The 16,077-nt window shown below is 42.1% G+C and overlaps 1 protein-coding gene across 2 annotated transcripts in view; it reads left to right on the top strand.

The window, feature by feature from the left end:
• The window catches only part of SUCO (SUN domain containing ossification factor), a 65,263-nt gene extending 49,772 nt beyond the window's left edge, over nt 1-15,491 (top strand). For both annotated transcript variants that reach the window (XM_054587755.1, XM_054587756.1), the window contains 6 exons: nt 1,238-1,325; nt 3,496-3,600; nt 5,107-5,261; nt 5,916-6,007; nt 12,613-12,668; nt 13,589-15,491. In XM_054587755.1, coding sequence (XP_054443730.1) covers nt 1,238-1,325; nt 3,496-3,600; nt 5,107-5,261; nt 5,916-6,007; nt 12,613-12,668; nt 13,589-14,032 — 940 coding nt within the window. In that variant the 3' untranslated portion in view covers nt 14,033-15,491. The remainder of the gene's footprint in view (nt 1-1,237; nt 1,326-3,495; nt 3,601-5,106; nt 5,262-5,915; nt 6,008-12,612; nt 12,669-13,588) is intronic.
• The last annotated feature ends 586 nt before the right edge of the window (nt 15,492-16,077 follow it).

Below are 16,077 nucleotides of genomic sequence, written 5' to 3'. Positions count from 1 at the left end.
CATGTTGTCCCAAATGGCTAGATTTTCTCCTTTATATGGCTGAATAATACTCATGCGCATGCACGCACGCGCGTGTGTGTGATATTTTCTTTACCCATTTATCCATCAGCGGACACTAAGGTTGCTTCCATGTCTTGGCTGTTGTTACTAACGCTGTGTGTGTGCGGGGGGTGCATGTATCTTTCTGAGTCAGTGTTTTCACTTTCTTTGACTAAATACCCAGAGGTGGAATTGCTGGGTCATATTGTAGTGTTATTTTTACTTTGCCGAAGAAGCCCTGCACCTTTTTTCATAGTAAGTGCACCAATTTACACTCTGACCAACAGCGTACTTCTTTTTCTTCACATCCTTACCAACGTGTACTATTTCTTGGCTTTTTGATAATTGCCGTTCTGACAGGTATGAGGTGATGACATGGTGATTTTGGTTTGCATTTCTCTGATGGTTAGTGAAGTTGAGCGCTTGTCACGTGCCCGCTGGCCCCCTGTATGTCATCCTTGCGAGAATGTCTGCTCAGACCCTCTGCCCATTTTAAAGATCAGGTGGTTTGGGGTTTTTCTGCTGTTGAGTTATGTGCATTCTTTATACATTTTAGATGTTAACCCCTTGTCAGGGGTAATGAATTGCAACTATTTCCTCCCATTCCATAGGTTGCCTTTTCATTTTGTGGATGATTTCCTTTGCTGTGCAGATGTTTTTTAGTTTAATATCGTTTCACTTGTTTACTTTTGCTTTTGTTGCCTGGGCATTTTGTCATATCAAAAAATCCATCATGAAGACCAGTGTCACGGAGCTTACTGTTTATGTTTTCTTCTAGGAGTTTTATGGTTTCAGGTCATACATTCAGGTTTTTAATTCCTGTCGAGTTAATTTTTGTGTATAGTGTAAGATAGTGGTCCAGTTTTAGTCTTCTGCATGCGGCTGATTTTTCCAACTGCATTTATAGAAAAGACTGTCCTTTCCCCATTGTCTATTTTTGGCTCCTTTGTGGTAAATCATTTGGGCGTGTGCAACTAATACATCTCACGTCGCACCGAGACACGTAGATCTGATGCTGAGGTGGCCGACCTCCAGCGACCTGTGTTTTACTTACGTAAGTGGGCCTGTGTGGCACAGGCCGCAGTAAGGGGCATGTTTAGAAAAATGGATTTGTCTCACATATTGAAATCAGAAATGTGTTTCCAGTAATAAATTAATAAGAAATTAAAGCTAATTTAAATCAACTCTTACTCCACAGGTACCGAAAACAAATGGAAGAAATGCAAAAGGCTTTCAATAAAACAATAGTAAAGCTTCAGAACACTTCAAGAATAGCAGAGAAGCAGGTTGGTCGTTCTCCTGCTGTGATTTCTTTTCCTATTAACTTCCTTTGAATTTTGTAGGCTCTCGCTAGTGAGAAGGATGAGTAACGTTGGTGTTCTTTTTCCCGTGATGGCTTATGATTAAACCTGTTAATGTCATGTTTAGAAAGTTAATCTGGCTATTTGCATTAATATTTCCTCTAGAGAAAACTTTCTTGAGCATTATTCCTATTACGTTTCAAGATACTTACGTGAGTGTGCAGAAGTGCAGTGGACTTTTGCGCAACTTTGTTAAACCCGAAAATCCCTTGGGGTCATGTCGACATTCTTACTGATTCCAAGTAAGACTAAGCCTGCGTCTCCTTTTTAACCCCAGGACCTTTCTGTTTCTCCCTCGCCCTTCGTTTCCCGCCCAGAGCTGCACAGCGAGGCAGCAGGACTGGCGAGGCGGTCGCCCGGTCCCTGGAGGTCGCACTGGGTTCCTGGCTGCATTCGGATGTTTGTGTGTTGCAAGGCATGGGTCAGGCTTCTTTGGGGGGGAGAAATGAGAGGCATGAATATGCCTTCGTTCCGACATAATTTGTTGAAGATTATCCTTCCTTCATTTCCATTTTTATATATACACACACACATACGTATTTATTTATGGGTCTGGTTTTGCGTGTTTTTGTTATTTGTGTGTCTTTACGCTGACACCTCATTGCTGTGATCACGGTCGCTCGACAGGGGCCCTGGAGCTCAGGTCGTGTGACTCCTCCAGCTTTGTCCTTTTCCGGAATTTTTTTCTCTAATCTGGATTTTAGAATGAGCTTGTCACTTTCTATCTTAAAAAGAAAACCTGTTGGATCTTAATTAGGATTATTTCAATAGATTAATTTGGAGAATTGCCATCTTAACAGTATTAAGTCTCCTGACCCATGAATGCAATGTTTATTTCATTTTTCATTAATTTTAATACAATGATTTGCCTTCGGTATTTTCTCTTTGCCTTATGTCTGAAAGAGTTGTTGAAGTACTTTGAAATAATCTTGAGTATTATTAACACTATTGGAAGTAAATCTTGATTGGAAGTGTTAATGGATTTATTAAATTTAATAGTGTTTTTAGTATTAAATAGTATTCAATAGTAAATTTAACTGAAGTACTTTCAGTGTTTATAACTGTGTAGAATTTATCAGTGTTTGTCAAAAATGTCAGTAAAAAGAAATAATTTGAGTATGTTCAGCATTTTAAAAAGATGAAGTAGGGTAGACAGAGAGTCCCACGGTGGGGCACAGCGAGGGAGTAGGTGAAACTTTTCTTACAGTTTCTATACCCTCCTACCCCCAGCGTCATACACACACACACAGTTGAGACTTAAAACTTACTTATGTCTAAACTTGAACAACTTAGGTCTAGATTGGTTATGTAGCTTTTCTGTAGAGGGTCCCGAATTAGAGCGTTGGACTCCCTTAACATCTTCCTGCCTTCTCTTCCTCCTCCCTGAATTCACTAATCTGAAACTTTCAGTACAGTCTACCTAATATAGAGTTATAGCTATGAGCGTGATGCATATTTCCCTAAAATATGTATGCATATTTTGAATAAAGGTATGTTTGTTGATAATTAAAGTTTCTAAAATTTAGAGCTGAAAAGATGAGTGTTCTAACAAATTTCTTTGCACTGGTGATATTCTAGCATTGACTGGATAACCAGAAGTAGGTTTTTTGACTTAGTAGCATCTTAAATTCCATCCTAATGTAAAATAGAACTTTTGAACCTTGGTGTGAGCCTGCTGTGTATCCAAAACTATTCTTCAAAATTTTTTCCACATGTCTCTGTGCCAGCTGCTTCGGTTTAAAAACACGTATTTGACACAGTAACAATTTTGCATGTAGCTGGTTATATGGTGGTTTATACATATGGAACTCATATTAACTTGAAAAGTAATTTATTAACTTCTGTTAGAATTCTACATGGTAACGATGGCAAAATGGTTTTGGGGCAGGGCAGGGGAGGAAGTGTGAACAGCCTTAGATTCTTGCAGCAGTTTTTTTTTTTTTTAAAGTTCTGTTAGGAGTTTACAATATTTATTCATTAGGAGTTTTCCTTATTAATACCTCCCCCTCCCCTGAGGAACTTAATAGTTTTTCCAGATTATCTTACTTGGACTTACAGCAAAGAAAAACGATGCTTATTTCTCCCCTTATCGTAGGATCAGCGGCAGACTGAGTCCATCCAGCTGCTGCAGGCACAACTGGCCAACGTGACGCAGCTGGTCTCAAACCTGTCGGCAACAGTAGCGGAGTTAAAACGCGAGGTAATTGTTACTACTGGGGTTCCGAGACAGCGCACGTCTAGACGTTGTCATAAAAGCTGGCTCGCCAAGAACGTGGTATTTAAGAGCTTTAAATGAAATTGTCAGTTATGGGGAACTTTTCAGAAAGCCAGAATGTGGAGGTTTAAGGTTTTGGAAGTAATTACAGTCTTTTGGAAAACATGGCTTTCATCGTTTACGTCTTACCTAAAACACAGTTAGTTATAAAACCATTCTTTTAGGCCTTTTGCAAACCATTGATAGTTGGAACACACTCTTCGTTTTCAGTTCCAAAGGCTTTAAGTTGCCTAACAAAGCAAAAATGTCAGCGCGGTACTAAGTATTTACTGAGCGGCCCGTGCATGGGCGGCCCCACCGTGGGACCTACAGCAGGGGGCAGTCCCTGGCCTCGCAGGGCCGTCTCTCCGGGGGAGGGGATGCAGAGAGTGGATGTGGGAAGGACAGGGGCACAGGAAAGGAGACGTGGCTGTGCGCAGCGGTGGCTGTCGGGGTGCTGCTTTAGCCAGAGAGATGGGGGAGGGCTTATCCGAGGAGGTGGCATTAGAGCTGAGCGCTCGGGAGCAGTCAGCAGCCACCCAGAGCCTAGGCCCAGAACAAACCTGTCACTGGGCGGACTAGGGCAGGGACCCGCGATTAGGAACCGTAGTCATTGGCCAAGTGCAGAAAGCAAGCTCGTGTGCCTGGAGCGGAGTGAGTGGGGAAGCGGGGGAAGACGTGAGTTCAGGGTGTCTGCAGGAGCCCGGCCATGTAGGCCTCTGGGCGACTCAGAGTTTGAATTCTGCTCTAACATTACAAGTCATGGGCACGTGTCACGGAAAGAAGTGACATGGATCATCTCTTTGACAGCACTTTGAGAAAGTCCCCTTTCGTTGCTCGGGCAGATTGGCTCTCGGGGAACAGGTGGAGCAGGAGGAGGGGAGCCTCCGGAGGCGGCGGCAGGAGCCCGGGGACGGGTGTGGGCTTGGAGCAGGGTTTTAGGCGTGGGGGACAGAGGGCAGTTGTTGGATTCAGGCGGTGTTTATGAGGAGGAAGACAAGGCTTGCTGAAAGGTTGGGCGTGCGGGGTAAGGAGTTAAGGAAGACCCTCAGGACTTTGGCCTAAATGACGGGGCGGTCAGCGGTTCGGGTGTGTAAGATGCGTGCGAGCGCGCGCCTTCTCCCCGCGGAGGGGGCGGCGCAGACGGAGGCAGGGCCCGTGGGACGGGACGGCAGCGCTTGGTGAGCCTGCTGAGAGGCACACGCGCGTTCAGATGCTATTTTTAAAACCTTTCATAGCTTAGAAAATTTCAGTGAATTGGGGGTAAAAAGAAGGAATGTTAAAACATTATCTTGGTGGTACATTTTCGGAGCGCATGCCCTACTTACCTTTGTGGTTTTGAAGCACATTAAAATGCGTTTAAAGGGATTTGTCCTTTGAATTTTAAATCTCCCTATATTTTTCCTAGTATAATTTTTAAAGTATTATTATTTTTCCCTCATCTCACTTGAGGTTTCAGATCGACAGAGCTATCTCGTCATATCTTTGGTTCTCTGTGTTGTCTTGGGACTGATGCTTTGCATGCAGCGTTGTCGAAACACCTCTCAGTTTGATGGAGATTACATTTCAAGACTTCCTCAAAGTAATCCGTATCCAAGCCCTAAAAGGTAATTGTCTGCATTATATTTCAGTTTTTTAAATCTTTTTAATATTTTTCACAAATTGGGGCAAATAAAGGGATATGGAGATCATTTGCTTTTTCATATGATTATCTTGAAACCAAAGTGTTAAAAACATCATTAGAACTAATGAGATGATTCTATGCCTGGAAGGTTCTGTGGACTGTAACAGAGAAAATATTATATCGTAGGAAATGCATAAAAGCCGTTGAAATGTTTTGCTTGTGAAAGATTTGAATGTGGAATTCAAAGAGGGGAGGAAAATAGGTATCTTAATATTGCACTTTTTATTTTTTTAATTAAAAATTTTTTTACTTATTGATTTATATAGATAGAGATTTATCTATATGTTCATTGACTGAGCCTTACGTGTGCCCCAATTGGGGATTGAACCCGTAACCTTGGCATGTTGGGACAGTGCCCTAATGAACTAAGTTACCCAGCCTGGACTTAATATTGCACTTTTTAGAGAGTGATCTTTAAATTTTGTTTAACACATACTAGCAATACCTGGAGCGCATTACCTTAGGGATTATTCCTAATGTACAGTTCGTAGTAGCTTCCATCTAGCGCCAGCTATGGAGTAAATTCTTATGTAGTTTTATTCGTTGTGTCCAATGTTGATTTTTCTTAATGTGTTAGGTGTTTTTCTTCCTATGATGATATGAACTTGAAAAGGAGAACTTCATTCCCACTCATCAGATCCAAGTCTCTGCAGTTAACTGGAAAAGAAGGTAGATTTTTTTGTGGGTGTGTCATTTGTGTGTGTATTTATAAACATGGATCGAGCTTACTTGTGGCCTAAGTATAACATCAGTGTGGTGGTAGAGGCCACCTACAATAAATAAGGGGTATAGGCAAAGCGGCTGTACTGTGTTCACGCTTTGAATCTATGTCTGTTCCTGAAAGCCCAGAGGGTGGGGAGGGGCTGGATTCAGTGAGCCGTTGGTAGCTTTCTTTGCCGAGCTCCTGTTTAGAAGTATTTCTTTTTAGAAAGGGATGCTTGAGACAGTTCACCAGATATGGAAAACCCGAATGTCTTCCATAGCATCCTGTGCTTATCTGCTTCCTCTTCCTGTACAGGTAGGACTCCTTTTGCCTCTAGATTAGGACTGTGAAGCATTTCTGAAAAAAAGTCTGGTCTTTTTTTTTTTTTTAAGCCCACAGTCTGTAATAGCTTTCCATTGGCTGACACTTAACGAGTACTTGAATTTCAGTGAATGGATGGTACTGAGTGGCTGTTTTCCTACCTCAGTACTTTTATAAGTAGTGCTTGAATTAGTGCTTATTAAGAGACTTATCCTCATAGCAGTATTAAATAACCAAACTAATTATGTATTGCAGTTAGGAGTGCTTTCTTAATTATTGGCTTCTCTTTCTTTAGGATTTAGTTAACTAAGCAACATATTTCAAATGATTAAATCATTCACATAATCATTCCTGTGCTTTACTGGTTTGCTGTTACCACAAAGCTTTACAGACTTAACCCATTACATGTGTGTTTCCAGAGGACTAGTAAATCTCTTCCTCTTTCCTGCCTTTTTTCTCCTTTTTTTCCTTTTCTTTGCTATGTCTATTTCCAACTGAAATTTTTAATTGAAACATATCTCCAGAACTTTTTCATTATGTGAATCTAAAATTTTCCGTACATAACACAGCTCCCAGTTTCCCCTTCATCCAGGCCCTGGTCACCATTTCTCGTTCCTATGAACTTGACTACTTTAGCTCCCTCTCATGTAAGTGGGCTTCTGTGGTATTTGTTTTTCTGTGACTGGGTTGTTTCATTTAGCACAGTGTCCTCAAAGTTCATTCATGTCATAGCATGTGACAGGATTTTCTTCCTGTTTAAGACTGAATAACACTCCATTTTACGTATCTACCATATTTTGTTTATTCATGTGTTAATGGGCATTTGGGTTGCTGCCACTCCTCGGCTGTTGTGGCTGTGGATGATGTGAGCGTGAGTGTGCACGTTATCTCTTCAAGACCCTGCTCGCAGTTCTTCTGGACATATTCCCAGAAGTGGGATTGCAGGATCAGATGGTAGTTCTACTTTTAGAGGAGCTTTTATATTGTTTTCCGTACTGGTTGCACCATTTTATAGTCCTACCAACAGTGTACAGTGGTTTCAGTTTTCTTCATATTCTCATCATTTGTTTTCTGGGTTTTTGTTTTTTTTTAAATAACCTTCCTGATGGGTGTCAGGTGATATATTGTGATGTAGATTTGCCGTCCTCTGATGAGGAATGATGCTGAGCATCTTTTCATGCGTTGTTGGCCATTTGTAAATCGTATCCAAGCCCTTTGACCATTTTTTAACTGGGTTATTTGTGGGGGAGTTTTTTTGGTGGTTTAGTTGTAGGAGTTCTTTATATATTCTGGATATTAACCCCTTACCAATATATATGATTTGCAAGTATATTTTCCCATTTCATAGGTTGCCTTTTGACTCTGTTGATTGTGTTCCTTGATAGAAGTTGTTAAGTTTGACAGTCTCATTTGTCTGTTTTTGGTTTTGCTTCCTGTACTTTAGATGTCATGTTCAAGAAATCATTGCCAAGTCCAGTGTCATGAAGTTTTTCCCCTGTGTTTTCTTCTAGAAAGTCATAGTTTTAGGTCATGTGTTTAGATCTTTATCTGTTTTCAGTTACTGCGGTGTGAGGTAGGGGGTCAGGTATCATTCTTTCACATGTGGATCTGCAGCTTTCCCAGCACCGTTTGTTGAAGAGATTGTTCTTTCCCCAGTGAGTGGTCTTGGCACCCTTGTTGAAGATTATTTGACCATACATGTGAAGGTTTATTTCTGGTCTTTTTTAAAAATTAATTTGTCTATTTGTCTGTCGTTACGCTAGAACCAGACTGTTTTGATTACTATAGCTTATAATGTTTTGAAATCAGGAAGTGTGAGTCCTCTTACCTTATTCCTGTTTTTCAAAATTTTTTTGTCTCTTTTAGCTCTCTTGTGATTCAATATGAATTTTAGGGTGCATTTTTCTAATTTGGCAAAAAGTGCTGTTTCGGGATTTTTGGTTAGGGATTATGCCGAATCCATAAATTGTTTTGGTAGTTTGGACATCTTAGCAATATTAAGTCTTCTAGTCATGAATATTTCATTAATGTTTTAAGATTTTAGTGTATGAGTCTTAATTTCCTTTTTGGATTGTTCATTGTTAGTTACTATGTAGAAACGGAACTGATTTTTGTGTGTTGATTTTGTATCCTGCACCTTTGTGCTGAATTCATTTATTAGTTCTAATAGTTTTTTGTAGAATTTTTAGGGTATTCTACATATAAGATGTCATCTTTGAACAGAGATCATTTTACTTCCTTTTTTCCAATTTCTGTTTCCTTTTCTTGCTTTATTGCTCTGGCAAGGCTTTCTATATTACATTGAATAGAAATGATGAAAGTGGGCATCCTTGCCTTGTTTCTGCCCTTCGAGGAAAAACTTTCAGCCCTGCATCATCGAGTATTATGTTAGCTTTGGGCTTTTCATAAATGACCTTCAACATTTTATTGAGTATTTTCTTATTGAAAGGATGTTGAGTCTTGTCAGATGTTTTTTCTGGATCAGTTGAGATGATCATCTGGATTTTGTTCTTTAGTCCATAAGTGGTACTGTGTTGATTGGTTTTTATATGTTGAACTACCTTGTATTGCAGGAATAAATTTACTTGGTCAGACTATATAATCTTTGTAATGTGCTGTCAAATTCAGTTTGTAATAATATGTTGAGGATTTTTGTATCGGTGTTCATCAGGGATACTGTTCTCTCGTTTTCTTGTGCCTTTGTCTGGCCTTTCTGGCCTTAGCATCATGGTAATGCTTGGCCTCATAGAATGAGCTTAGAAGTGTTTCCTTCTCTTCAAACTTTTGGAAGCATTTCAGGAGGACTGGTGTTCATTTTCTAAATGTTCCGTGGGATTCTCTAGTGGAGCCATCTGGTTCTGAGCTTTTGTTTGTTGGGAGGTTTTTGATTACTAATTCGGTCTCCTTCATTGTTGTTGATCTGTTCACATTTTTTATTTGTTAATGACTCAGTCTTAAGTAAGTGCATGCTTCTAGGAATTTATCCATTTCTTCTAAGTTTCCAGTTTGTTGGCATGCAATTGTTGTTATTAGTCTCTTAAAATCTTTTTTATTTCTGTGGTATTGGCTGTGATGTCCCAGGTCTTTTTTATATTATGATTAGTACTTTGTTCAAAGTTGATACATATTAATGCAGAATTGGCAAACTACATATTTCTTGTCTTGTTAAGCATTGAAAGCTGTGTAATAACTAGACTTAGATGATCCATGTTGCAAATTAAATTATTTATTATAAGCATTCTTAGTGTCTCTCCTCTTCAAGTTTATACTTTAATTAGCAATTCTGTCACTTGTGTTGACTAGCCAAGTAGACCAAAATTATTTTGATTTTTGTAACATTTTATTGTGAAATATAACTGATCTATTTCAAAAGCTCATAAAACTAAAATATACAACTTGTCAAGTAATTATGAAGTGAGTACCTGTGTTGCTAACACCCAGATCAGGAAGTAGCACAAGGCCCGCTCTCTTGGCGTTGCTCCTCCCACAGGGGGCTGTCTTGACTTTTTAAATTATCACATATTTTATTTTTGTAATAGTTTGACCATCAGTGTTTGGATTCCTCAACAAAATAATTTGAGCCTTGCCTGGTTTTGAGCTCTTGATAAATGGAATCATACCATTTTTTCGCATGGAAAAAATAAAATACAGGAATAATAGTATAAGAATAAACTCTGTGTTTCACCTGCTCACAACCGTGACCCTACTTTGCCCGCCCCTGTATGTGTTCTGTCTTCTTCCCTTCAGCGTTCTAGTTGCGAGAGCCACATATGTGTTTGCATTGCATCTTCAAAATTATGTAGTATTTCAGGAACTGACCAAATCACAATGTGTTTACCCATTTTTGTGCTGCTGTAAACATGCCTTTGTACCCTGGAACGTAGCTGCATGCGTGTCTCTAGGAATCTTACCAGGATGTGAAGTTGCTAGGCTGTAGGGAGTACAGGGTAATGGCAAACTTTGTTTGTTATAAAATGTCACAACAGTTTATGCTGCCACCGGTACTGTGAGAATTTCCATTCTATGTTCTTGCCAACACACACTTAGAACTGTCAAGTCTTAGAGTGCATGTTAACCTCATTGCAGTTGTGATTTGCATTTACCTGGTTACTAATAAGGTTGAGCATCTTTATTAATGCCGTTCAGTCATTTGTAGGTTACTTTGGATTTTCTGTGAATACAGGCACATCTTTTTAAATTCCTGGTTAAATTTGTTGGGCTCTTTGAATCTCTAAATTGCTACCTCTTAGCATATTGGGAAATTCTTAGCTATTTTTTATTTCTCTAAAAAACTACCTCTGCCTCATTCGTTTTTAGAACCTCCATTTAATTAAATGTGTTAGTTTTTCCCTCTGTATCCCCTTTGTCTTATTCCCCATCTTTTTGTTTGTTTTTCTGTGCTATATTTTGGATGATTTCTTCTGATCTGCTTTCCAGGCCATGCATTCTTTGGCTGTCTGTAGTCTTCTATTAAATTCATTTGTTGACTTTTAAATTTCAGTTATTTTCCATTTCTAGGAGTTTTTAGTATTTTTTAAAACTTACAGGCCCTTTTGTTTTATGTTTCTTGAAGATATTTTCAAGCTTTTTAAATTTAAATATAGTAAGTGTACTTGTACTTATAGTGTGTTTGATAATTCAGTATCTTAAATTATTTTTTTAATCTCTTCATTAATTGTTTTTGCAGACTCATGCTCAAGGCGCTTTGTAGCTTTGTGTGTGTGGTTATCTTTCTGCTAGTCCTCTGGAAAACTGACTGGTAGGGACAGTTGGAGGGCTAAAATGTAGGTCCTTACTCTAGAGAGAATTTGCGTTTGCTTTTCATTCAGGAAAACGCCACCCTTGGGGCTTGGGGAGCTGGCTGAGGTCTGCTGGGCCCCCAGGCGACAGGAAATCAGAGGGCGGTCCCTGCACAGGCTCCTCCTTTCCCTGAGGGCCTCGGCCTCTGGAGCACCAGCTCCTCTGGGCAGCAGGAGGGGAGGCCCGCACGCTGCTGCTGGGCATGGGCCCCGAGGTTTGCCCGCTGGCCTGTCCCCTCACGGTGCCGTCAGAGCTCAGGTGCGCAGACTCTTGCAGCGACAGGCGCTCTTAGGACGAAAATGACTTTCAGGGTCCACTTGAGTTTTTGGGTTCCTACTTTTTCTTCAGTTTTAGCCTGGGGATTACTTACTTATCTTGGCAGCTTTTGAGTGCTTTTATAGTAATTAAAAAAATTCCATCATATGTAGTGCTTTCATTGCAGAGGTTGATCTGAATAACTCTGACTCCATTCCAAAAGCAGACATAATGTTTAAAAAAAAAACAATTTGAGTGAGATTAGCAATCTAATAGAAATGACTATTTGGAGTAATGGTTGGATATTTTTATATATCTGTTGACTCTCAACAAATTTCTAGAATATAATGTAAAATATAATTGGTTGAATCATGTTATTAATACATTTCTGGCATCTGACATTTTGGAGTGAATTTTCTAGTTAGAAACTTCTTCCTCTGTCAGGCCACAGAGCATTCACCCTCATCGTTTCAGCAGGACTGACGGCGTGGCCGTGCGTGCGCGTGCGTGTGCTCGTGCGCGTGTCAGTGTGCGAGGCGTAGGGCCATCTTGAATGTGCTTAAAGTAATGAAAGTTTAGAAACCTAGAACTAATACTTCTAATTTACTCACCACGCCAGAAGTGTTCAGTTATTGTTTGGTCATTTCTATTGCATGTTCAAGCTATTTTTAGGTTGGGGTTCATAGTTTTGACTTTAGTAAATCATTGTAATAAACAATTAGAAAAAACTTCTTCGATCTGTGTGTGTGTCTGCGTTCCCCTGACTTTCCTACGTGGGCACCGCCGCTGGTTGCACAGTGTCAGCCCACATGGCGGCCCGGAGGGGAGTTTCGTCGTTCAGGAATGTGTGCAGATGGTCTGTAGGGGGCGCTCTAGCTTACTGCCCGTGTCATTTTCTCAGGTAAGAGGGCCGGCTGGCCAGGGCAGCGTCCTGACTGTGACGGCCCGTGGCCAGCAGCAGCGGACACCTAGGGGAGGTGCTGGAAGGGGACCGTCAAGCCCCAAACCAACCATCTCCCACTTGTTGCCCTTGGCCTGCTGGTTTAAAATGCATAAGTATATCATTAACCTGGTATAAATATAAATTTGTTGCTTATGTTAGGAAAATTCCCTTAGGGATAATGTAATATTTTTGTTGTGTTTAATCATAGCATAATCTATTTTACATCTGCTTTTTATTTTTTCTTACTTACAGTAGATCCGAATGCTTTGTACATTGTAGAGCCCCTCAAGTTCTCTCCAGAAAAAAAGGTAATGTTTTGTTTCTCTTTAAGTGCCTTGGTGGGATATGCGGTAGTAGATGAAGAAGTAGGATGAAAGGTTTAATGTAACCTTTAAGTGGTCCTTAAACATACTGTTCTATTCAGTCGTGGTAAAGATATAAAGAAATGTTTACAAGGGGTGAGCAGACTATGATCCATAAGCCATATCTGGCCTGTGACATGTCTTGTATAAATCTGGGGCCATTTTTAAATGGTTGTAAAATTAAAAAAAAAAAATGCAGGTTTGTGACCTGCGACACCTGAAATGGTTCCTGTGTGGAAAGCTTGCTGCTGACAGGGAGTGTCCGCGCGCGCCGGGCACAGCGTGGGCACCAGCCCGCGACCCCCGCCCCAAGCCCCTCGGCTGCTGGTGAGGCGAGGCCTCCGAGCTTCTGTCTCCTGTGCGTGGCCCGTCAGCAGGTGGCGGAACTCCGAATGCGCTCCGGCTCTTCGGGCTCCCAAGCCTGTGCGTTTCCCCGTTGGCCTCTCCAAGGGAGCGGTGGCTTTTTGGTTGGAGGCGACGGTGGGTGAGAGGACACGGCCTTTGGAGCCACCGGCTGGGGTTCAGCCGCAGCCTGGCCACCCCCTGGGCCGTGCCTCGGGCAGGGACCCACAGCCAGGGAACGGCCCTCGCCTGTCGGGCTGGTGAGTAAGGTGCTCCTGAGGGCACCCGGCGTCCTGTTGGGTGCACCCTAGGAATTCGGGGGGCGGTGAGCGGCCGGTGAGCGTGTTCCCTGAGCGGCATTTTCCGAACAAGGAGGGAGGATGGTGCCTCGCAGAGCAGAACACCGTTCTACTTTTCACCAGGAGGTGGCTCTTCTCCTCCATGAGCTCAGACTCTCTAGACGGTTGACGAGGTAGCTACCTGTGGGAGGTCTGATCCCTGCCCTTCTTTTACTCCTGTTGTAGAAGAAACGCTGCAAGTACAAAACAGACAAAATTGAGACCATAAAGCCGGCGGACCCATTGCATCCTGTCGCCAATGGAGACATAAAAGGAAGGAAGCCCTTTACGAACCAGAGAGACTTTTCTAACATGGGCGAAGTCTACCACTCTTCCTACAAGGGCCCTCCATCCGAAGGGAGCTCGGAGACGTCGTCGCAGTCTGAGGAGTCCTACTTCTGCGGCCTTGCAGCCTGCACGAGCCTGTGCGGTGGGCAGCCCCAGAAGACGAGAACTGAGAAGAGGGCTTTAAAGCGGAGGCGGTCCAAAGTCCAAGACCAAGGGAAGCTGATAAAAACTCTGATACAGACTAAGTCAGGGTCCTTGCCGAGCCTGCAGGACATCATTAGAGGCAACAAAGAGCTCACAGTGGGCACGTTTGGGGTGACCGCTGTCTCGGGCCACATCTAGAATAATCGAACTTTTCCTCCTGGGGACTTCTGTTGTTCTTGGAAGAACACTCTGTGGTTATTGAAGGGTTTCGGGGAGGGAGATGATGCTAATGGGAAAAGCATTCAGAAATTATGGGTTCTGCCTTTTTAAAGGTAGATGGGATTGTGTCGGTCAGTCTGGGTTGACGAGCCGAAGTCCTGCCAGGCTGATGACTTCCCACAAGGACAGTGGCAGACATTTTCTAAAGACGCTTTTTCACAGGTTAATCGCTGGTAATTTGGAAGCCCAGTTCCTTGGGCGGGTCAGGAATAGAAGCCCAAACCTCTTCCTGTAGCTTCGGTCCTATTTCTTGCACCTTCCATATTTATGTGCCTTTTGTCTATTTATAACGCCACTGGAAGAGGAGAGGGGCTTTTTCTGTCATTTGATTTCTTTTCTAACTGTTAGTTTTTTGAAGCTGCAAACACTACAAGGCTTTAAGGTGACCTGCTCCTCAAGTTCAGTAACGTGGGTCAGACTGTGTGAAGAGGCTACAGACTTGCCAGCTAGACCTCTGTGTAGCAAACCCACCTGAAACCAACACTTGATGGAATTTTGTGTCTGTTTTTAGGTGAATGGTGATACTCTTAAATGTATTTTCATTTAATTTATTCATACTGGTTTTCTGTAGTTACAACTCAACGAGGAAAACGAAACTACAAGATCTTTCTTACAAATGACTGGTATTTGCAAATAAGTTTTTTATAAATTCACCTTTTAAACACATGTAACCACTTGTAAAGGTTGAAACATTCACAGTAAGCACCGATCCTCCATACTGTCACTCACTACAAGTAGAAAATGTGAAGGTTTGTCGAACGAGTCCAGGTCTCACGTGACGCAGTCGCAGCCCACAGACACGCCCAGACCAGCCGGTGAGTTTGTCGAGCCTCCTCTACGGCCAGGTCTCCAGGGCTGTCCAGTCCCTGGTGTCAGCTTCGTGCGGCCGCGAGTGGCGGAGATGGACGTGTGAGATGCCAGGGCACCTGTCTTCGTTTTGTCCTTTTATTTCTTTTCATCGGCAGCAACTGTGTTTTGAGTAAAACAGTTTCTTTGTCTATGTTTGTACAGTGATGAGTGAGAGTGGCAGGTTTCCTTTTGAAAGGCAGAGAATTGACCATTTTGTGTTGTCAGTCTTAAGTTATAACTTATTAAGCACTTTCAGTAGTAACTGTGTTTCAACTTGTCTAATACCTTTCTGAGGGTATTGTTTGTAATGTGACTTATTTAAAGCCTTTTTTGTTTGTTTAAGTTGCTGCTTTAGATTAACAGTGTGTTTTAGATGATTGACATTTTTTCCCGTCTGTACAATTAGCCGTTCAGAGCAAGAGGGCCTGGTTGCGCAGGGAGCCACGGGGGAGCGGGCCAGTGGGAGCAGAGGCGGGCGCCGGCCGTGGGGAGGGGACGCTCAGTGTGGAACGACGGAGCTGTAGTGCCGTTAGAAACTGTGAATTTCCAAATAAATCTGAACACTTGTCTTTATTAATTGCTGCCTCTCTCTTCTTTGAAGGGGAACCTACAAATCTGTTAGCCTGACATAGACGTAAGTTCTCGTCTCTTCAGCCACTGGCTCCGCAGCAGCCCGTTGCAGCCAACGGCAGCCCGACCTTCCACGCGCACGCTTCCGTCCGCGCGCTGTCACGGTGCCGTCATTTCAGGCGCTGGCAGGAGTGGCTTCCGTTTTATTGAGTAGATAGAATATGTGTATGTGCTTTTCTCTTACCTGGTGCCATCTTCAAGACTACTAATTTAATTTCTGCACATCTCCTTACAGCATAACAATTTACAATTGGGGTTTTATTTTTCCTCTCTGAGATTATACCTACATAAGGAGAAAAATGAACATTCTTGTTAATAGATTTGTGCCTGGTAAGAATCAAAGCTGTGTATGTGTGTGTGCGCGCCGTGTACACAGAGTGGGGCGAAAGTGGGTTTACAGGTCATACGGGAAATAGTACAGTAATTAATCATCAATAATACAAGAACTATTTTGTGTACTCACAGCTATAAACCAGCTTTTTCCC

Source organism: Pteronotus mesoamericanus, unplaced genomic scaffold, assembly GCF_021234165.1.
Source record: "Pteronotus mesoamericanus isolate MK-2021 breed Mesoamerican mustached bat unplaced genomic scaffold, CSHL_Meso_final scaffold_1186, whole genome shotgun sequence".
NCBI classification, from domain to species: domain Eukaryota; kingdom Metazoa; phylum Chordata; class Mammalia; order Chiroptera; family Mormoopidae; genus Pteronotus; species Pteronotus mesoamericanus.
This window is presented reverse-complemented; position numbering and strand designations above follow the sequence as displayed.